The 24,938-nt window shown below is 40.4% G+C and overlaps 1 protein-coding gene across 1 annotated transcript; it reads right to left on the bottom strand.

Annotated features, from left to right (window-relative positions):
- Positions 1–355: 355 nt before the first annotated feature.
- On the bottom strand, positions 356–24,938 carry onecut2 (one cut homeobox 2). Its single transcript, XM_026340063.1, has 2 exons — positions 23,433–24,938; positions 356–645 (listed from the first exon to the last, which is right to left on the bottom strand). Exons 1-2 carry the CDS (start codon positions 24,664–24,666, stop codon positions 356–358), a joined length of 1,524 nt encoding a protein of 507 aa, XP_026195848.1. The 5' UTR covers positions 24,667–24,938.

Here is a 24,938-nt window from a genome sequence, read left to right on the forward strand (position 1 = left end):
TGTTCTACAGGAGACATCAGCAGTTAAAGTCTATGATTCAAAGATTTCTTCCCCAAGTAAGGTTTTCTAGGTGAGTTTACCCTTAAGCTTTTTTATGGATTTATGTTGAATTTGAAAAAGTCGGTGTGGCTAAAATCGAGTCCTTGCAGTGAGCAGCCCCTCTCTCTCTTTGTCACCCTTAACAAAAACAAAAAAAAAAAAGTAAAAAGTTTGGTTTTCCTCCTTGTTTCGACCGGACGAAACCTCGACCCGCACCCTCAACCCCTCCATCCCTCCCCGTATCTTTACCACCCACGCCCCACCCAAGACCCTTCCCTGCCATCCCCCCCTCCCATGCCCTCTTCGCTATATATTATCACGCTTTGGTACAAGTGCTGGACGCTGAAGATTGGGCGCCAGGGCTGGCTCCATCGTCTGTCCATTTGTCCAGGCTCCGGCGGCGGGCGTTCATGAAGAAGTTGCTGACAGTGGAGAGTTCGAGGCCCAGCTGTTGCGAGATAGTGAGCTGCATCTCCTTGGAAGGCCGCTTATTCTCCTTGAAGATGGCGAGCAGGGTACGCCGCTGCAAGTCAGTGAAGACCAGCCGCGACTTCTTTGGTGTGTTGTTGCGCTCTTTCGCAGTGTCTTGCTCCTTTCGTTTGCACGCTGTGCGGAAAGAGGGAGGAATGAGAGGGGAGATGAGGGGAATGGATAGACATGACAGCAAAGGATGAGGAAGTGGGAAAGAGAGAGAAGACAGAGAAAAAAGTTAGTGTTTGCATTTGAACAACAGTGAAGAGCAGTGTCAGAGCAGCCTAATTGTTTTTTTGTCAGCTCTGATTGTTCTGGGTCCATCAGTGTTCTTCTTCTTCCTAAGCTGCTCAGGTCGAGGTGGAGGAGGTCTCCAAATAATAACTTTTTCTTATCATTGTTCCTTATATTTCCAAAAACCAATACCAGTATCCAGACTCATCAATTAAAACATGTCTCTAATTGTGTTTGGCAGCATGTCTGTCTGTCTATATGGATATATTCTATAATATGTTTTATTTACTGTGTTTGACATTCCCTCATGGTAGAAAACACAGGTAATAAACATTAAACTTAATTAAAAATCTTAAATACTTTGAATAAATAATATTAATAATACAAAATTAAAAAAAAAAAAAGATTAACATACTGGTGTCAGACCTAGTTACTTAATAAACTGTATATTAGGTGGTTACATAGACAGATCTGTCTTTATCTGATTTTTACTGCTATAGTGTCACTGATGATAAATAATACAGTTTACAATGCAAAAATATACAGTTCATGATAAAGTTGTTCTGAACAAAGCTGTGATTATGTGGTCATAAATATACAGACTGACCCTTTAAAATGCACAAATCTCTTTAAAGTGACTTTGTTATCATCAAAAAAAAAAACACATATCAAAAAACAATCAAAACACTTCCTGTAATGTGTCTGCTGCTCTGTCCCTGTCAGTCAGTGAGCAGGAGGAGGAGGAGGAGGAGGAGGAGGTCTTGGTGTGTTTGATTTGATTACCTCTCTGAATTAAGTATGCACGAGTCAGAGCCTGGCTGATCAATACAAATCAGGTTAAAGACTCAATTCAGTAACAAAACTATTATGTAAGGGGAAGCTATCTCCGCTGTAAACACACACACACACACACACACACACACACACACACACACACACCCACACACACACACAACCAGAGGGCTTCCTCCTCCCTCTAAGCATCTTATCACAGCCTTTAACAACCCGACGACAGAAGCAAATTATGGAATTCAGTTTCGCTGTCTTCTATCTTGGTCCTGTAGCTTTTGAAGCGTTCATGGTGACAACAGCTACAGTACAAGACGTTTACACTGAGATGGAAATATTCTAAATTCTAAATTCATTTCAGACACATTTCATATGTGGTATGTTAAGAAATCTTGGTGTCCCTACTGAAATGTTAAATAAATGTCTCTTTTACCACAGCTGGCACTGTGAAGACGTGCTGATTGAGTCAGATAAGAGCACAAATAAAATGACTCAAATATAAATCCACTTATTTCCTTTTTATTAATCACAAACAAAGCCATCTTCTGTAACTGACATGCAGTGTTAGTGAAGTGAAGTGAATATCACAGAGTCAGGAGTCAAACTGTTGTAATACAATACGCTACTGACAGGTGGCACTATTGATCTCTGAACATGGACCACAAACACTACTTTGTGTGTTTGGAGTGCCACGGTCTGTACGAGAGAAAGAGAGACACTTTGAATCATCTCAACCACCAGAGAACAGAGAAATTAAATTTGTCTGAGCCCAAACTGTCAGTAAGACAGTGGCAGACGGAGCCTCACATTAAATCCCACTTCATTTAAATGCACATTCTCCGTTTCACCTGTTTTTATCCAACCAATTCCATTTTGCTGTATCATATCTGTATCTTTTATTATTTACTTTGTATTAATTTCATTGCTGCATTTGAATGTGCTGTTCAGCTTCCAGTTATTATTAATGCTGTTACATTAGACAGATACAAACATGAGCTCAGGAATGTGTTTTCTGTTTATTTAAAGTCTAAACTAGACTAATCCTGGACTTTGGACTTGACTATTTACTGGAAGATTTATCTTTGCGATAAAACATCTGACTTTGAGCTAACACACATTTGGACTTTCATACATTCATAAATAAATATTATTAAATCAATTATCTTTAAATAATCAGTCTTACTAACAGACAACCTAAATATGTCCATGATGACTGTAATTGTGTTAACCCTTTACTTACAAATTCAAATGCTTTCTGAAAAAATAGACAAATAGTTCAGCTGCATTTCCAGTGAGAATTACTTTAACTACTGCTGCTGCAACTGGTCAAATACTACTGCTACTGTCACAACTACATGTACTAATACTACTGCTACTGCTATACCTGCTTGACTACAGGTATGTAGGAACAAGCTGCCTTTTGCATCTCTTAGAATACGACTGTATTTTTGCAACTACCACAACTTTTTTTTTTTACTTAAAAGTCTTTACTGAGGCTCCATAGTGCCGGACTTTTACTTTGTGTTTTGACATTTGTCAAACAATAATTAGATTATAAGGATAATAATAAAATAACACATTAAACATTAGAATAACAATAAGTGAAAAGGGAAATCCAAACCAAAGAAATGAATGTAATATGTTTTTAGTTAGTTTTAAAAAAGGGTTTATATTTCTAAAAGAACAGTGTTTTAAAAAGGTCAAACAGTAACTAGTTCAAAATTTTATTTAAACCACTTTTATTTGGACATGACTGCTGCCGATTTTATAATATAAGTGCTGCACAGACTGACAATGCGACATTCAGCTGGGACTGATTTACACCAATTTGCTCACATTTTGTACATAAAGCCTTTTGATGGACGTTCATAGTGTCAGTGAAGCAAATATCTAAAATAATGATATATAGATTATAATTTAGGTGGGTAGTGCTGAATCTCAGTGACAACATTTTGAAAAAACGTGTTTAACAGGTCAACAAATAGGTTGACCCCCCCCCCACCCCCACCCACACACACACACACACCACACCCACCCATCATCTCCTGTTTTCTGCTTACTGTAGCTTGATGAAAAGCAGCTCAGCAGCAGTTCACCTCAGATTTATAAAGTGCAGACACATCTGCGTGTAAAAAGAGAGCAATCAAAATCACCCACGTACACAAACACACACATTCTGCCATCAATGGAGAAAGAGCACGTTTGAGTGATTCAATCAGACGTTTTCCCTCCGGTTGAGGTTACAGTGAACGGCAGATACGCAATTATCTTATTTAAAGGGGCTTACCGGTTTGAGGGAGGGTGAGAGTAAGGGAGGTGAAAGTAAGAAAGGGGGAGGGGTGGGTATTCTTTAAAGGTAAGGGGTGAATCAATAGGATCAATAAGGCAGGGTTCCTCCGTCTTTTATCAGCTCTCTCAGTCTCTCCAAGACATCAGTGTGTTGCTAAATGTGTCTCTAACTGCAAACGAGATCAGCAGAAAAATCCAGCGAATCACTCGCCTTCCCTCCTGCTTTTTTTCCCTCACGGGTTTCCCATAATCACAGCTCTGTGATTCATGGTGCACTGTCACAGTTTTCATCTGTTATGACACAAGATACGATCATAGTGAAAAACCATCATCATTATTCAGCCATCATTACAACATCAGTACCTGGATAACCATTAGTGAAAACTTCAGATGTGTTCAGCATCTTCCTTTAGTGTTAAAAATCAAGTAGCCGTTGAATCTGTGGTTAGATGTATAATCTTTTTTGTCTATGTTCCATCTCCTCACCTATAGTTATGAGCTCAATAGCGTCACAAATACATGTGGACAAAATGAGTTTTCTCTGCAGGGTGGCCATGCTTGGCCTTAGGGCTATGACTCATCAAGCCATAAGTCAGCATCACTATTGTTTTTGTAAGGGGTTTTGCACTGTTGGCACTCGGACTCTGCCACCTACTGGTATAGAAAGGTATTTGATAGGTTTACTTTTTTGCGCTGATAAATGCAACGTACAGTGACACAACAGACGGTCTATACGACTGTACTTGTCAGCTTGGTGTGTCACGGCCATTGACAGCTTCAAAATCCCCCTCCACCCTAGTCTTACTCATCAAAGGGGAAGTCTCAGTTAACTTCACAATGTTGTTTATTAGTATGCCAACTATTTTAACACACTTAAAGAATCTGTCCCATCATTGTCATTATTTATTCTGCTCATTTATCTCACTGATCCATCAACCTGGCCAGCAGTCGCCAGTTCTCAACCCAGTCCTGATCATGATCAGTCTTCAATGCAGGCATCATCAACCATCCAATCTACCTTCACAATCAGCCATGTCAGGAAAATACAGTCCTCTCATTTTCACCGTTACCATTATCAACACTGTAAGTATGCTTATTGCTGTCATTATCATCCTGATCTCCATCACAGTTATACGGGTGTAGTTACTCTAAGACTTTCATATACATGCACATAGCTTTCAGTTTCCCAGTCATACTTACAACTTAAATGTTAAAAGGAAGGGAATAATTGGGAAGTCTATGATAAAATTCTCGCAGATCCATCACTTAGATGAAGCATTTGAATCAAACAAGACACTGTACGTGGACTATACAGGCTATTTTATTATCGCTTTTGCTCTTCAGTACTTTGGGTGTATTTAAATGTACAGTTCATTTCTAAGTAAGAACTAATTGGCAGATCAGCCTGTCTTAACTGAGTGATATGTACAATGACAACAAGGCTAAGTTTGCCCTTAGTAACAGCTTGTGTAGCCAAACGCTGACCTGTTAACATCATTTGAGGATGATGGACTGGTTTATGTGTCTGAACATAGATCAGATGCAGAAATTAACCACATCTATTGAGAAGTACACAATGAGTATTTCAAAACACAATCAGCTGTTCACAACCACTGCTGACCAAAAGGTCAAGTTTTCGACTACGCTAGCTGAGAGGCATAATTCCACCTTTTAAAGCCCATCCTCTCTTCACTTCATTCATTGATGGTTGATTGAGGTGCCGAGTCTCAAGAGCTGCCACTGCAACTCTCTGCAAACTATACTGCACAGAGGTTTAATGAGTCAAGGGCTGCTGAGCATCAATACTAAAATCAACATAATGACTTAATGAAGCCCTTTGTTATAATCTTTTGAAGTGAATACCAAGAAAGTCAGAGACCAAACAGAGTAAAGCTGTTAGGGAGAGAGAATTGAAATGCAGAGAAAGACATTTAATAGAAGAGAAAAGAAGAATGGAAAGCAAACAGGGAGGAGCACATGGCCACTATAGTTAAAGTTAATCTACAGAGGCATGAAAATGTGAACCTTTTGGAATTTCAAAGACGTATGGAAATTCACCAGTCTACAGTGAGACAAACAATCTACAAATGGAGAGACTTTGGGATTGTGGCTACTCTACCAAGACGTGGGCAGCCAGTCCAAATGGCCCCAAGAGCACAACAAGCACTTGTCAATGAGGAGAAGAAATAACCCAGAGTGACAGTCAAAGATTTGAAGGCATTATTGGAACTGGCTAACATCTGTGTTCAGTAGATAAAACATTGAACTAGCAGGGTGTCTATGGAAGGACACCATGAAGGAAGCAGCTACTTACTAAAAAGGACATTGCTGCACACCTGAAGTTTGCCAAAGAGCACGTTGACACACCACAGAGGTGTTGACAAAATGTTATGTGGACCGATGAAACTAACATTAAACTATTTGGAAAGAACACACAGCACTACATCTGGCTTAAATAGGTTACTGCATATCATCATGAAAACATCATCCCAGTCGTAAAGTATGGTGGAGGAAACATCATGATTTGGGCCTGCTTTCCTGCATTTCCCTGGTCAGCTTGCAGTGATCGAGGGGAAGATGAATTCCGAATTGTATCAAAAAAATTTCAGAGTAATGTGAGAAAATATGTCAGCTGAAACTCTGAAACACACAACAGACCGGCTTTAGAAAAAGTCGGAGCCTAGACCTCAACCTAATAGAGATGCTATAGAATGACTTGAAGAGAGCCACAGAAGGGACGTCCAAAGAATATGACAGAGCTAAAGCAGTTCTGCAGGAATGGACTAACATTCCTCCTGAACAATCTGCAATCTGATCCACAGCTACAGGAGGTGCCTGGTTGAGTTTATTGCTGCCAAGGAGCAGTCAACCAGTAGTCTGATATTAATTAATTTATGGGTTCACATACTTTTTCCACCATCACTATGAGGTTTTTATGGTTGTTCTCAATAAAGACATGAAAAATGAACTTTTTTGTGTTATTATTTTAGGCACATTATATTTGTTAATACTCTTGACTTAGATGAAGACCAGGTCACATTTTATGACAAATAAATGTAGAAAACAACAAAATTCCAAAAGGTTCACATACTTTTTCTTGCCGCTGTAGATTTAATGCAGCAAAACCAATATCCCAAAATACTGTAATTAAAAATAAAATATGAGATCTCATGAGGCCAGGTTTTTAAAAAATTTTCATTCACATATATGGGAAACATTTTCCATGTGATGAAGATTGTTTATTTAACGTAAAAGTTTAAAGAGAGGAAGTGATTAGCTGGAAGGCTCTGGTTTTATTTTACAGACAGAGAGAAGGAGAGAGACAGGAGAAAGTGGAGCCCTGCACAGTCATTACTGTCTTCACCACGCCACAAGGATAGATCACAGCCTGCGAGCTTTACCATGACGGCTTCAGTCTCCATAGAGACATGCATGTGTCCTCCTGCTGTTAGACATTTACTGTGGTCCAAAAATGTGACGTGTAACATAGGTGGAGATAACAAAATTAGGTGAGACTTCAGAAAAGCTGTCACCTAATTCTACATGCAGCATGAGGCCTCCCTACTCCCTCTGAAGGAGAAACGCTTAATAAAAACAATACATGATGTCACTTCATGTCTAGTCACTAATCGAAGAGGTTCCGTGAAGTTTTTCCACCCTAACAGGTTCTCCCTTATGAGGTATGTCCACCTTTTAGTGTTTTCTTATTAGCTGTGATTTCTGCTCTCCAGTAAGCATCTACTGAATGTGGTTTCCCACTCAACTGAGCCCAGTCGGTCACGTTGTGAGAATTATAGAATGAACGATCTATCTCTGATATGTTAAATACATACATATACTGTTTGTTTGTTGTATGTTATTATATAGATATCAGATATACAACACGAAGCAGGGTTGTTGGAGGACAGCTATGGACAGTTTTAAACTTTTCAAAAGCCATACTCAGACCAGAAACGCCTGCTAGTAGCCATGAAGTGAAAAGCAAAGTAAGTAACTCTGTCATTATATTAATGTAATTTTCTTTAGACATTAAGAGTCCATGTATAAAGTATCATTAGTCTGTCCTGTTTACCTGCTCCACACTGAATGCAGAGACTGCCCATTCTGGATATGTACAGATGTGGGATATTAAACATTTTGCTCTTTTACATTTTCTCTTTGTCTGTGTGTGTGTGTGTGTGTGTGTGTGTGTGTGTGTGTGTGATGGATGGGCCGACGCAGACGAAGGTAAAAGGAGGAGACTGAGATGAAGAGGTATGGATCGAGACGTAAAGGCAGAGCGATATAGGGAGAGATTTAACATAAAAAGAAGAGAGAGCGAGAGAGTTTGGGGATCAATCTGGCTGAATATCAAGCCGCAGACGTCTGTCAGGACTCTACACAGAGGAACCTACAGAGTCAGAGAGACAAGCTTTATTCTGCAAGACAAAAAGGTTTAAAGCACAAAGATCGGACTTCCAGTGGAGAGCTCAGCTATCTCTTTATGGACTGCTGACGTCTCACACTTTCTTTGTTGGTCATTTTGTATTTGCCGTCTACCTTCTTCTCGTCTTTTGTTACTTTTTCATTTATCATCTTCCTTTCTTCTCCTTCTTCCTTTGTCTCTCTGCTCTGTCATTTTTCCTCTCTTTTTACCTCAGTCACCATCCATCTTTGGCCTCTTCCTCATTTTCTCTTTCACCTCTCTCTTTTGTCTCCATTATCTCTGACGCTCGCCTCTGTTTGTCTTTAGCTTCCTCGCTCATTCTTCTCTGCCATATTTTCTTCCTTCCTGTCTCCTTCCTCTGCTGCTCTTTCATCTTCCCTCCCCTCCTACCTTTCTGTCTCTTTCTCCATGTCTCCCCTCTTCTTTCTCTCTATCTTTTTTTATTACACCATTACCACTTAAGCCTTGGTATCCATTACACTGAGGGCATATAAGTGCAGGGTAAGTAGTAAAGTCGCCCTTCAAAGCTTCAGAGCTTGTGTGTGGCGCCACATTTAGATGCTTCGACACTCTGACATGAGCCGCCAGGGCTGAGCGATGTTTGGATTCAACCGTTAATCAGCTGTGACATCTGTTAATGTGTGTGATGTCGTTGTGATGTCATAGGTGACTTTTCCGCCCCAAATAATCACAGCTGTTAAATGTCATTTAATCTGCTGTCTCTGGCTCTGAGCAGTACAGTAGTCTAGAGGTCTTGACAGTAGGTCAGGTGGGGCAGAGGATCTCTCCAGAATTTCACATATCCACAAAGTGAAATGTGAATTTCATTATGAGACAAGAATCCCCTTTAATATATCAGCTTCGTCTATAGAGTTCTCCTAAAAACATGATACAACAACGAAGATCATTTATTTCCAGTTTGAAAAGTCCAAACCCAAAACTGATCTCAATTAGAAAAGCCATAAATTAATCAGGCTTTAATAGGTGCATGACCTTCTGATTCATTTACACAGTCATAAAGTAGGTAGGTTTACTTTGCATGGATTGCACTGTAGTTTTTGAAGTGTCATCATCAGTACTATTGTTTGTTTATTTATAAACGACTGCATAAACTCTCAGCAGCAGATTTAACTCCTAAAGTTGAAACACGTTAAAACAACTCATGCTTATACAGGAGTCTGGTGTGAACAATTTGTAATAAAGTCCCAAAACACCATATATTATATATACTAGGATTATTGCAGTATAGACAAGGTCTGCAGGCTTCATGACATACTGATGCTAAGCATGGCAGCCTGGCAAACACACTTGATGCATCATATCTCAGCACTTAAAACCACGCACACAGAGTATATAGACAGACACAGCATTGCACTTAGCAATCAGCGTGCCACTATGAGCTTGTGTGTGTGTGTGTGTGTCTGTGTCTGTGTGTGGTTATGCTTAATGCACCACGATGCTTTCCTCCTTGCTTTGTGAGAAGATTACCGGAAATGGAACAACAGACTAAAGACACTCTGATTTGTCTCTGTGTCTCTCTCTATCACACACACACACACACACACACACACACACACACACACACACACACACACACACACACACACACACACACACACACAAACAGTACAGTAGGAACTGAGAACATAAATGAGTGAGGATATTCATCCTTCAGTTTCTTTTTTATATATATATTTTTTATGTCATTTGTGTGTAAACTTTCAAAAATCTATGTATTTAAATACAGTGGCAAGATAAAGTATATCAACCTTTTGGAATGTTGTGGTGTGCATTCATTTGTCATAAAACATGATCTGATCTTCATCTAAGTATTAACAAATATAATGTGCCTAAAATAATAATAAAGCCATCCGGGAACAACCATAAAAACCTCATAGTGCTAGTGACTTGGCAGCAACAAACTCAGCCAGATGCTTCTCGTACTTGTGGATCAGACCTGCACATTGTTCAGGAGGAATTTTAGCTCATTCTTCCTGCAGAACTGCTTTAGCTCTGTCATTTACTTTGGACGTCTCGTGTGGTTCCCTTCAAGTCGTTCTATAGCAGCTCTATTGGGTTGCAGTCTGGGTTCTGACTTGGACACTCTAAAAGGTGGATTTTGTTTTTCTAAAGCCATTCTGTTGTGGACCTGCTGTGGTGTTTTGGGTCAATGTGCTGTACAGACCTTTTCACATATGCATTAAAAGATTTTTAAACACTTAGATTCATCTTCCCCTCAGTCACTGCTGGCCAGGCCATGATGCAGCAAAGCAGGACCAAATCATGATGTTTCCTCCACCATACTTTATGGTTGGGATGATGTTGTCATGATGAATTGAAATGCCCTATTTATGCCAGAGGTAGTGCTGTGTGTTTTGGTGAAACTAAGGCGTGCAGCAATGTTCTTTTTAGAAAGCAGAAAGTTTCTTCATGGTGTCATAGACACGCTGCTTGTTCAGTGTTTTACCTACTGTAGACTCATGAACACAGATGTTAGCCAGTGCCAATGATGTCTCATTGATTGTTAAATCTTTGACTGTCTCTCAGGGTGTTTCTTTACCTCATTAATGAGTATTCATTGTGCTCTTGGGGTCATTTTGACTGGCCGTCCACTTCTTAGTAGTGTAGCCACAGTCCCAAAGTGTCTCCATTTGTAGATCGTTTGTCTAACTGTAGAATTGTAAAGTCTTTGACATCATTTAATAACCCTTTCCAGCTTTATGTAAATCAACTATTCTTGATCGTAGATCCTCTGAAAGCCCCTCTTGGTGAGGCTCACAAAAGTGTATTCTTTTTGTGAGGTGCAAACTCAAAAAGTTAGAGTGTTTGTTGTTAGTGAAAGTAGCTCTAGTCTACACCCTGAAAATAATCATGTAGGGCAAAGGCAAAGGGTATTAATTAATTAAAAATTAATGCAGAAACAATACAATTCCAAAAGGTTCACATTCCTGCCACTGTACATGTTGCACTGGGTAAAATGCGTGTTCGCTATCATGAACACACGCCTAGTAGTTGCTTTTAGTCAATTTACATGAACTATTCTGCTTTTGTGACTTCACATGCAACCTATTGATCTGCTAATGAGAATAATTTCCAATAAATGCAATATTTCATCTTGTCTGAGTAATGTTTGATAAATACTGTTTTGCCCTGATGTTTGTGATTACTGAGCCTTTTTAAATTAATACAACTATGTATATGCTAACATCATAAGCGACTTTGGTCTGTGTGTGATCTGACTCAGTGTTTTACAGTGTAAAATCAAAGGTTTCTGTGTGTGGACCTAGTGCTACAACTACAATCAATACATCTGTTTCTTTAACTGGTTGTACTGAGAGAGTGTGTGTCAGTGCATCTATGGGTGTGTGTGTGTGTGTGTGTGTGTGTGTGTGTGTGTGCAAAGAGATGGTTTATCAGTGCATAATCTGTATGTCCACAAGGTCTGTGATGACATCACCGGACAAAGGTCTCTGTGCCCACTTACACACACACATAGTGTGATACGCTGTAATGTATCTCCACTTGTTCACCAGGAGAAACCAGCTGACCAATCACAGCTTTGGGTGGCTCAGTGATGTCATTGAGCTAATGAGGAAATGGCCTCAGTGGAGTTTGATGTCATCCACCTCTCTGTCTATGTCTTGTTTTACATCGTCTCAATCGAATCTTTAGTTTTCATCTCTTCAGTTTCTGAAGGCACTAAACAAACATGTATTAATATTATTGTAATGTTAGAATTATTTTCTTTCAAAAGAGTATTTGTGTTTGTGAAACACTTTTTGGACACAGGGATATAATTATAATAGATACTTTATTAATTCCCTTGGGGAAATTCTTTGTTGACAGGCTGCCCACTTGAGGTGCCAAGGGTTTGGGGTTCAGTGTCCTGTCCAAGGACACTTCGACACGTGACCAGGAATCGGGGGGGAATCAGACCACCAACCCTGGGGTTTGTAGACTACCAACTGAGCAACAGATACTGTATGATACTTATATCAACATGGTGCCTATATCCCCGAAACACTGCTATCCACACACTCTATGTGTGATATAATTTAGTTCTTGTTCCCTCTCTCTAGTTTCCTGCTGATATCCTCGGTCTCGGCCTTTCCAGTGTGCAATCACATGTCCTACCAACCTGCCCAGTGTTGTTGTTATTCTGTTGTTGCCTGCTGTACTTTTCTGTGTCCTCTTTCCACTCATCCTAACAGGTCGAGGCAAATGGCCGACCCACCCTGAGCCCGCTGAGTTCTGCTGAGGGTTTCCTCTGTTAAAGGGACTTTAGTTTGGCCAAACGGATGAATCAGGCTTGTGAAAGTTGTGTGAGTTCTGCCTGCAGCAAAGGCCAAAACTTCTCTGGATTTAAGTTACACCAAATATTAGGGTGTAATTAAAAATCCAACAGAGTTTGTATGTTGAATGGCTGTGAACATACAGGTAGAAAAGCAACGCAACTTCAATTGATCCTAGAACATGATAGTGTGTAACACAAGTTCCAAGGAGAAATGAAATAAACGTTTGATATCAAAGTGAACGTTTCTGGAGCAAAAGTTTGGAAAAGCTGCAGAGAAAACATTCACTAACCTTTAACCTGCTGAATGTTGACTCAGAGGGAAGCTTGCACATCACACACACACACACAGAATAATAGATGATGAGTTAACTGGCCTCTCAGTAACTTTTCTTATCAGCAATGTTTTTTGGTGGCCTGGAGCAGTCAACGCTCTGTCTCACTGCACACAGCTTCAACAGAGAACAAACACAGGCAGAAAGATAATATTCTCTGATCAATAGGCTGTATTGTAATCAGTGATTGATCAAAAGGAGGTTGGGCAGCTATAAACGGAGACAAACCGCTCACTGCGATGATCAGGGGCAAGTAACATGAGTTGATCAGGTTTCCTGCTCTAACAGATGAAAAGTAGCTCAGAAAGGAAAGCTCTGAAGAGATGCAAACACAACTTAAAGGGAGGTGTGTCTAGACAATACTTTGTGTGTTATGTGTTGTCTTTTATTTATTTTTACCTCTATTTTCTGTTTTTTACTTCTCTTTTTTCTCTGACATGCTCCTGCCTACTCGCTCCTGCTAAACCTGTCTCCATTAAAGGCTGTAATATCTGCAATTGGATCTCATCCATCCAATATGAAACATAATCCAATAACAGACAGATTCACCTTAATGAATCAGGTTATGTGGCCCAATCAAATAGAAGTGGATTCCCTTCAAACCCATCTGTGTGATACACATCAAACTGGCTGCTTTAATGCTTTTACCGCCAAATCTGCAGGGGTTGCACGCAGTGAACAATACAAATCTGACCTTTCAAAATTGGTGTTTTCTTGGAAAATTTGGTTTTTTTTTTTTTTTTACTATAACAGCACAAACAGCACAAGCAAAATAATTCCAGTGGTTGAGATAAAGAAATCCATACACACGTCAAACACAGAAGAGTAGGAATTTGGAGAAAGAAAATTTCAACACAAGAGGATCCTCCAGCTCATTAGTATTTAAAACAGCTGCATTTCCAATGAAATCAGGTCGTTTCAGTGAAAATCACTGCACACACAGTTAATCTTTGCACCAAATGTAACTGTTTCTATTGAGCCCCAAACAGTGGAGTATATCACATTAGTTGTATTGCACCACAAAAGAAAATTAGCATAGGACCTTGTTAGTTACCAAACTAGCAGCCACTGTTTGGCAAACACTTTTATCCAAGTGAGGAATACCCACACACACACACACACACACACACACACACACACACACACACGAGGAGCCCCTTTAGGCCAGTTCATACTCTCTGTATCTGTGATGCAAATTTGATCACTTCTCAGGTAACATTCCTGTACATATTTAGAGTATGTGTAAGTCTGACAAATTGTCCTTAAAATTTCAACATCAATTTCCTGTTCAGTTCAGTTGGGTAAGGCAGGAGTCAAATCACCAACACTGCAAATAGTGGTCAACCTGCTTCTCCTCCGGACTCACAGCCAGGGAAGCTACTGCGAGCTCATGTAACTCTCTAGCACCAGGATGCTCCCATCTAGGAAGTATGTTGGAAGTTAGCTCACCTGCTGCGTGACCAATTAGGTCAGTGAGTAGTCACTACGTCACAAAATGTCCAGAAGACCTATGTTGTAACGACACACAGACATTTTCTTGATAATTCTTGTCGAGTGTGACTGTAATTGCACCCTGTTCACGATACACTAAAACCCTGCTACATGTAAAAATACAGCAGTTCATAGATTCATTCTCCGGAGGGAAAATTAAGACATTATTTAACCTGTACACTCAAAACTAATTTTGAGGTCACTACTAAAAAAACGGTTATGTTGAGAGTCACCACATGTTCATTGTCATTACCAGGAAGTAGTGTGTCCTAGGATGGTGGATCCTTTAAGGAAGATCAGCTCCACACCATGGTGTATGCTCAAATATTTCACTCGCCGGGTTAATAATTTGCAAATAATATTATGCATTAAACTGTGTCTGTGTTACTATTATTACTATTCTCTATGATGAGTGAATGAGAACCAGCTTCTCTCTCTCTCTCTCTCTGTTATGTGCTGTCAGCTCTCTCTCCATCTCACTGTCTACACCTCCCTCTTCTATCTCTTCCAGGAACTGGTCTGGATCAGGTTCCTGCAGATCAATGGAGATCTGGGTCCGCACCGTTTACGTTATCATTGCCAGTATTAATGCTCTTTTAATCTGCTTGGGATTACAGCCATCGATCCACATCGTCCATCCGCATGCACGGCCGAGCCCAAACTGCTGCTTCACACATACACGCGCGCAGGCACACATTCACACATGATTCAGAAAAGCAAGCTGACTTGCAGACAGACAGAGAAGCCAAACTATGAGAAAACAACAACATGAGAGAGGGATGGGATCAGGAAGGACAACAAACAGAATGTGAGTCCACTTCCTTGTTTGTGTTTGGCCTCAGTATCTGACCATCAGAGTATTGATTGGTTATAGATACACATCAGCACATTTACATAGAGCCAACTGTCAGCTGGAGCAGCAAACAGAAAAATCAGAGCCTGGACAGAAAAAAGACTTCTAATTAGGGAATATCATTTATTTAACACTCAAGTATATTATTCATTATCAGATGTACTAATTGATATGATTTTGGTGTTCATAGTTGCAAATATTTGAATAATAAAAGTAACATATTGTTTATATTGTTTATCTATTTAAAAAAACAATAGGAATTTGTACTTATAAATCTAATATTTTATATTAAGAGTGTGTATATAATTAAAATGTATGATTAATTACAATACTCTTAATTTAATATTAATAATAATATATTTTCTTTTATTTTGATGTCCATATAATAATATTATAATTAAATAAATGACTGAACATTATTAAACTTTATTCATGCCAATTTAATATAGATTTATTTTATAGTTTTGTTATGTGATCAACAATGCAGTCATACTACTACTAATATTACACATTTTGAATGTATTTGTTGTCATTCTTACACGCAAAAAAATGCTTTTGGTCATAAGAAATCTGACCTTGTGTTTATTTTCCTTGTTTTTTAACAGTGTTTCTCTGTCACCATAAACCCTGCCTGTGGCCTGATGTGTGTATGCCCCCTGACATTGTTCATTAGGCCTCCAGACAGAGCCATTTCAGCTGCGCTGTGACACCAATACTAATTAACCTGGGGGGAGCGACAGACGGCAAGAGGAAGAAGACAAAAGAGGAACGATAGGAAGAGTAAGAAATAGAATCTAGAAGGAAAAGGACACAGAAACAACAAAGAAGACACAGAAAGACAGAAATCGCACAAGACCGGCGTTTTGGGATTTTGAGGAGTGACTTCCGCTGGGCTCTGTCTATGAAGGCATCATATTAATACCAGCAAATCAATCCCACATAATGTTTGAGACACATTGTAAGAAATGATCAGTTCTCTGACTCCTAAAACCAAGACGACCCAAATTAGGTCTCAGATCTAGACTTTCTTCACCCACTTCTATTTGAGGTCAGGTCTCTGACATTTCCACGGGTCTCCAATATTGATTAAAGCTGAGGCTGAATACATGGTGGAACCTTGAACAAATTTCCCTGTTTACGAGTTATCGTGAAAGAACTGATATGATCCTATAAGCATGCACAGAATTGCATTTCTGTCCTCCCTGCTGCTCCCAGCCATTGTATGTGTGTGTAGGACTGTGTAGCTGACTGATTGTGCGGTGTGTATTCTCAAAGTGCTCTGCCTCAATGAGCTCAGAGTCCAGGTGTCACGTTTGATTTGACCGCTGCAATACAGCGGCGACAGGACCGTTTTCTCCTCTAAACCCAAGCCGCTCGGTCGACCCAGGAAACACTTCTACTGCTCCAACAACCCCAGGCGCTATAATTGGTGTGGACAGTCTTAACAAAAAATCACTAGGCTAGTCCTTTGATATTCTTATTGGGGGCACCAGTGAAGGTTGTAGAGACTCTCAACACACAGCTAATGTTTGAATGTTTGGAGTGTACAGATTTGATGACGAGGTTGATGAATAAATGTGATGTCGGAATCTGTACGTGAATGAAACAGGCAAAAATGTGCAGATGTGTCGTTCAACTCAACAACAGACAGTTCATTAAAGATTCTCTGTGTGTTATGCTAGTAGTGGCTATTGCAGCCTCCAGCATTTAGCATCAAGCAGATGTTAGCAGCAGCTGACAGAGGTTTGGTAAGCTAACCCACAGATGTTTTACATTTTCAAACTTGTAGTCTTCATCTGTAATGGTCCTGAAACAGAGTCCAGTACCTTTCAGAATTGTAACTCTGATATTTCTTGTTAGAAGAGTACCTACCACTTGTGTTTATGCTAAGAAAGAAACATTGTGTCCAGCCTATCAATAGCTGATTCAGTGCGATGCGTTCAGGGAATCCATGTTGTGATGTATTCGCGAACAGTACAAAATGTAGGTCATCTGTGTTTCAAAAGCCCCAGTCCCCCAGAAAAAACAAACAAACAAACAAACAAAAACAAATTGAAAATTGAAGTCTGAACCAAACTGTGGATTTAGAGAATCATTACACCCCTATGACCTGAGGCAATTTATCAGATTTTCCATAATTCCCTGCAGAGCCACAGATATACAGTAGCACTTCTCAGCACCTGGAAACAGACCGACATGTCTCAGCTTCCAGCCTCCAAGACAGAGATAACAGTTTCTGTCAAATCTCACGCTGACACACAAACAAACATCAAAAGTCTCCTCTGCACAGCCTGAAATCCATTATTACAGGTCGATAGCAGCCTATGTGAATATGCACGAGGCTAGAACATAAACCCTGAAAACAGACATAAACTGAGTTCACACGGCCTGACCAAATACATCACACATCTACGCACATGCGCATGCAACTGCTGTTAACTGCTGGTAATCTGTGCCATAAGGCAAGAGTACGGCTCATTAATAATGCACCGTATGTCTGCTTGCAACAGGATGTGTAAAGTGGAAAATATTTAGGTGCAGTCATTCAGATTTTCAGCACGATTTGACTCTAAGTGGACACTATAGGATTTGCCTTGTGATACCCTATATTTCCATGTTTCTTCATTCCCAGCCTCTTCCAGGAAGCATTTAATGTGAAATAACTGTAGGATGTTTTGCATTTCATTGATAGTAACATAACAGCAACTGAAAAAAACTGCAAAGCAGAAGTGATTGTCAATAAAAACAGCATTTGTGGTGAGTGTGACATGACTCTGTCGGTGGGCTTGATAATTTATGTTAGGTTTTCTTCTGCTGCAAATGGCTACTATTGAGCTTTCAGGTGAGCTGTTCTATTCTAACACTGATTTGAGCATTGTTTTCTTTTCATCCACAATTCACTGGCAGGCAATGTCCTCCGACCAAACAATGGAGTCCTCCCTTCTCTCATTCTGCTCTTTCTTTCTCCCCCCCTCCCTCCATTTTGCCTGGTTAACCCAACTGTGAGGTGAAGAAGAAGTGAAGTGAGCAGACCGAGGCGGGTCACGCCGAGATTCCCATCAATAATTCATCGGGCCGCTGCTGCCTCTGCTCTTGTGTTCAATTCCCCCGACGATCACATAATACCTCCCCCCAAAAGGGAGAGATAGATAGAGAGAGAGAGAGACGGGTCCAAAGGAGGAGAAAGAAACTGATTGAACAGAGACAAAGGTAATGCTTCAACGAGGTATTTAGACATATAAGATTTGTTTTTATTTTATTAGAGTATGACGCTGTACCATTAAGATTTCTATTTACTGGACCTACATGGAACCTGCACAGCTTGGTTGACCTTATGCTTGTCACAACTGTCCTGGCCGGTATTCTGTTGACATTTCATGCATGTAGGTAACTATCTATGTAGGAGAAGGACTGCAAAGCACTGATAGTCTCCAACAATCAATAAGCACAACAGCAAATCTATCTACATCACTTTGATATGGGTCAGACTTCAAAGGTCCAGAACTATGCTAAAGTGACAAAGTCAAAACGTTAACATCGAAAGATCAAAAGTAAAGAGAAGCAATCAAATCTGTCAGCAAATTATGAAATCAAATGTATCATATTAGAGGTAACAGTGCCAAAAAGATGCTCTGCAGAATTTTCGGGACTGTGTCTTATCCTCATTTCATTTAAAAACTTTTGGGACATTGAGCATACTGGACATCAAAATAGATAACATAACAGCAGAGTCAGCAAGAGCAAAACCTGAACTAACCTTGTCTCCCACCTCTCTCATTTCTTTCTTCCCCCTGCATGTTGCTTCTCTCGCTCTCGCTCTCTCTGCTCATCACAGGGTCAGGGGAATATTTGCTCCATCTATTGTCTCAGTGTTGCAGACCTGACCTTTGACCTCATCTCTATTGGTTGCTTGTAGCATTGTTGCTGCAGGAATTGAAGCTCACCTCTGTTTTTATGGTCATTTTAAAGTCACCGTGTACAGAAGAGTAATGGCATGACATGAGCCATGGCTTAGGATTTTAGTGCACAGCAATCAGCACAAGAAAAACTGAAATCTATATGATTGCAATTAATTAATAATATTGAAAACGTATTTATTAGGAAAATGTCTTTTTTTTTTTTACCCTAAAGAATTTTGTAGCAGCAGGTTAGCCCTGCAAGACCTCTCCCCAAATGATTCTTACTATTTATTTATGACTATTTGGAGTAAAACATTTTAGAATGTGTTTAATAAAATATAAATCATATTTATTTTGAACACTGAAGACTTTATGACATATAAAGTTATTAATACAAAGCTTATTGTGTCCAGAATTTAAATTTAACTCATTCTCCATATGCACCCTGCTTTTTTTGAATGTATGGTACAAACATTCTCAACAACTGATTGACTAGTGGCCACGTCAACAGTAATTTTTAAGATTATGACGTGTTTTTGCTTTTTTGCTTTCTGTCAACAGTCTTCTTTACAAACACGTTGTGAGATAAAGCCATAACTCAGGCTAGCTTGTTGTTTAATTAGCATACACTTAGCTTCCAGGTTGTGGCCTCTTGACTCTTCAGTTTGTAAGAAGTTTTTCAATATCTTACAGTAAACGAAAATAAAACATTACCTCAGTAACCTGATGGTTAAGGTGGATATCACATACAGTAAAAGTAATGTCATGTAATAGTTTGTCTCCTAGCTCTTTGCTGCCCGTTCTACACCTGTCTATCTCTGCAATGGCTTTAAAATACAGGCAAAAAATGTCATTTAAAAAAAAATAGCAAAAGGGTGCTATCATATTGCCCCTAGTATGACAAAATGTCAATCAATATCCAGCTCAAGTGATAATTTGAGGTTTGATCTGTGGAAACTGGACCTGTTTTTGTGTTTCTGTTATCAGAGGGAAAGCAGATGAGTGCCGCTCCATCAGACAGCAGTACTAGTATGAGGCTGTACAGTGTGCAACTGCACGCTGACATTTCACAACACACAGGGGAGTACAGCTCACATGAACGCTCCCCTGCTCTCCTCCAGCTCCACCCTCCATCCATCGTCACTCGTGTCATTTCCTATTAACCTATATCATCAAACATCGGGCCCCTTTAAAATCAAAGATCCAATGATGAAGTAACATTCAAGTCCTGCAGAGATAATCTCATCCACGTCGGAATGTGCACATATTTAAAATACAAAGGTCCGAGCTGGAGCAAACCTACCAACTGAATCCAGGGTAGTTAAATACAGACCAATCAGTCATTCTGAGAACCAGCTGTCCATGCTAAGATGTTAGAGATCGCCATTAACTGAGCTAGAGAAAAGACAACAGCACCTACTTGGATTGATCATTCTTTGTATTTGTATTCAACAAAGACTGTTCAGTCACTTAAAAGCATGTAACATTTATACCATTAATCATGCCTCTTCTGCTCCGTTTCAAAAACACCCATAATAAATCTCAGAACAAAGAACAGCACCAAACACTGTAATATCACGCAGTCACTAAAAACAGAAGCACAAACTAGAGGAGGTGACAGAGAAAAGCGTAGCAGATATTTTTAAAAATGTCTTTGCAATATGAAGCAATTTCCATAAACCTGCTATTAAAGCACCATAAACATACTGAGACATTGTGGAATAATGTAGGAATACATGTGTAAATATACTGAAGTCAAGTTGAGTTCCTAAAGTGGGTCATTTCATCACTATTATCTGAATGTACATTGTAGAATAATAATAATACAATACCTCTTCACCAAATCATACACAAAGTTCAATTTGTTTATTTATACATTTATAACTAATGGCATTTTTATACTAACAGCTAAATTATTGATATTATCATATTATTATCTAAAATTATTATAGGATCATTATTATTATGTTTATTTAAAAAACATAATATCTATTTATTTAGTAATATATCCGTAATCGCCTAATATGACACACAGTATTTTTAAACATAATAATGCCCATTATAAAAAAAAAACATTTTTACCGCATTATTTTTCGTATCATCTTGCTTTTATATATTTAGATTTTATTTTGACATTAATATTTTGTGTCAAATGTCAAACAAATGTGTGTCATAAAACACATGATAGACACGATAAAAAGACAAATTTGGACTATGTTAAGATATTGTGCCAAACTCTGCTAAAGGCATCACTTTGAATTTTTATTTACTCCTTTTAAGTGTTAGTCCTTTTTTCCTCTAAGGCCTAGAAATAGACTAAATTTCAAAAATAGATCAAAACAGTTTGTGCTAGAGGTTTACTGTTGGATGTTTTATATTGAGTATAATCAGAAGATGGAACTGATTGTTATTAATTGAAAGTATGTAAAATATCACAAGCAGAAAAACACACAATTTTAGTATTTTACTCATAATGTAAAGTCAGGATTTGCACTACAAGTGCAGTAATACACCGTCCAATAAAAAAAACCTCCACCATGAAGTTTAGCTTAAATAAGGCGTGTATGTATATATTTTCAAATACAGTGGATTTTAGTTAATTATTTTAACCAAATACCAATTACCTGAATTCACATTAGAAAACTTCAAAATCAAATAGAGTTTTAACGGAAAAGCAACATATACAATGAAAGACTTGAAAGGGAATTGTCATCATAATTTTACTCGCAGGTTTAATAGGTGTGGTTTTGCACATTGAAAGTCTGTTGTAGCTCTGCTGAGCCAAAGCCAACTGTAAACTTCAGACTACTTTACTTAATGTGGGATGAATAAAATGTGCTGGAACAAGTGAAACTACTGTTTGTTTGTCTTATAACTGGAAAATTATTTCACTGTGTTACTCTTCTAGTAGTATCTTTAATAAAAAAAATCTAATAGAGAGGCTCCAGTAACTGTATTACACTTAGATGGTCGAAACATGAAACTCAACCTCACAACATATAGATCCAAACACAGAACAAAAAAAAATCTGTTTCTCAACCAATAACAGAAGGAATATCTGGTTATTAGTTGATGAGCTGAATTTGTCCTTCTTTTAAAAACATAAACATTTTAAAATCCCAGTCAGATTTACGTGATGTCCTGTAACAGTCCTGTCAATGCTACTGCTGTTTTATTATTCTTTTAAATTTGGCTTTTGTCTGTGTCATCAAACTATTTTTGCTTCATATGATTTTTTTTTACGAATGCTAATACCCCCTTTTTCACTTGAAACCATAACATTGCACATCAAAAAATGCCTATTCAAATTAGAAATTAAAAAAACACGTCACCTCTGATAAGATCTTACTAAACTTAGCATAGACAACTTAAACCTGACATGATCTCAACGTGATCCCTATGGAAAGCCCCTAATCTGACGCTTTTTGAAATGTTGCTCCATCTCTGCAGACAATAGAGGCTTGTTGTTGGGACACGAATCAGGTTCCTCACTAGAGGGGGCACCAAACCCACTGTTGCTGCAAACCTCATCATGTTTATGTCACTCTGCCCTGTGATCACTTCAAGCTCCTCACAATCAGACACAAATCCTCCTCCAACGCTCTGAATGCTTTCTCACACCTCTGTCTCTCTCTGTCTTTGCTAATGCCCTAGGAATACAACAGGCCTTTAACAGGCCACTGGCAGTAATAACATCAGCTCAATAACACCATCCTCATAATACCAGCCTGGAATAAACTGTTTCACCCACTGATTAAGTCCAAACAACTTCACTCAATTCATAGTAAATCACTTTAATTTTCTTCAAAAGCTTTTGATTGATTTCCTGATATTTTCTGTTTGTTTTCCTAATTTTCTGAACATCTTAATTGTTTGATTTTTAAGAACAGTCTGTGTTGTCTTCATCTGGCAGAAATATAAAGAGGAACAATTCATATGCATTTATTAAAAGGGCAGGTTTTCTAACAGGAACATGAAAATAAAATCTGTGGTGCTGCACAGTGCCCAGAGAAAGAGGGATTGTTGGAGGGAAATCCCATGACCTTGTCATTTCCTATCGATCTCTTTTTGTTATTGATCAATAATGGTAATCATAGCACCAGTGATTCGAAATAAATTTCATTTATCTGAACTGGAGTGCAGTGCTGGAGCCAAAACACAGCCAGCCGAAGATGAAAAATCAAATAAGGACTGTGAGGAAGTCGTTTTGTATTTTTTATAAGCACTATTTTAATTCCTTTTCTCGCCCTGACGCACAAAGCAAAGCAAAACACCCCCAGCGTGGCCCCGCAGGTTGGGATAAGTCTGCTCCTACCTGCCAGTCTGAGGGCCGACATCCTCTGAAACTCGGGCTCCTGCAGCCACTTCCACATCCTCCTGAAGGTCTCCCGGCCTGACTTTAGTTTACTCCAGGGTTTGGGGTTCCTCAGCAGGTCCGACAGAGTCCCTTGGGAGCGGCACAGCACCCTCTGGGCGAAGATGGCCTGGGGGATGCTGTACCTCTTCAGCTCCGCCGTGATCCTCTGCGCAACCTCTTTGGTGTTGATTTCCTCCAGCTGCCCCGAGCTGTTCCCCCCCTGCGTCCCCGAGGAGGAGGGCGGTCTTTCCCGGGTGGAAGCCAACACGGGCCCGTGGGATGGAGACTGGAGGTGGGGGTGGGGGTGATGACCCGCCGCGGAGGCACCCGGGTGACCCGGGTGGTGCATCCCGTTTAGGTGCGGCATCATCCCGGCAGCCGGGCCACCCAGGCCTCGGTGCTGGTGATGGTCCCCTCTGGCCAGCATGGAGGCGGTGTGGTGGGCGTCGAAGTTCAGCATCTTGTCGTGACCTCCGTGCGCCGTCGTGCCGTAATTGTGGAGACCCTGCTGGGTGTTGTGTATGGAGCCCAGGCTGTTACCCAGCACCGGGGACAGACTCTGACCCATCCCGGACATGTGGTCCTTGTGGTAGGGGCTGTAGATGTTGTTCATGCCCGGCAGCCCCCTCTCGTCCCGCATCAGGGTGAAGCTCCCGCTGACGTTCCCGGAGAGCCGCTGGTGGTGGTGGTGGTGATGGTGATGATGGTGAAACTTGTCCGACACGGTGGAGATAGGGGGCAGCGGCTGCAGCGGGGTTAAGGTGGTGTAGGTGCCGCTCATCCCCATCCCGGGAGAGGACGTGTCGCAGGGCACGCTCATGGCGTGATGCAGCGGCAGGGACAGCTCCGGACGATACTCCCCGCTGCCGTCCAGTATCGTGGCCATGCCGGACACCATGGCCGAGCGGGATGACGCGGCGGCGGCGGCCAAGTCCTGGTGTATCCGCAGAGTGGACGCGGCCGCCGCCGCTGCCGCCGCGGCAGCTCCGTGTCCCCCTGCGGATACCGATGAGCTCCCGCGGCCGTGGTGCGGGCTGTGGCCGCTCATCAGCTCCGCATCAGGGGCCACGGAGCTCACCGCCACCCCGCCATGCAGGCTGCCAATGCCGTCCATTGTCATGTCCGTGTTCATGGCGTAAGCGTCCAGGTCCTTGGCCAGGCATCTATAGGCGTTAGTGTAGGCAGTCTTCATTCATCTGTCCTCAGTCCATCAGGTCGAGCGGAATTGGGTCTCCGTCTCCTCCTTCTCCTCCTTCTCCTCCTTTCTCTCGCCGCTTCTCCCTGATGCTCCGGGATGGGTCAGTGGCCGTATTCCCCCTTTCTCTTCACTCCCTCGGTTGTTTCCTCGTCCTCCAAAGGCCTCTCCAGCTCGGTGTCTTTGTGTACTGTCCCCGGTAAAAGCACATAAGAAGTGTTTTTATGTCGACCGTACGGGCCTGTGCGGTGGCTCCCCCATATCAAGCC

This window comes from Anabas testudineus, chromosome 22, assembly GCF_900324465.2.
Source record: "Anabas testudineus chromosome 22, fAnaTes1.2, whole genome shotgun sequence".
NCBI lineage: Eukaryota > Metazoa > Chordata > Actinopteri > Anabantiformes > Anabantidae > Anabas > Anabas testudineus.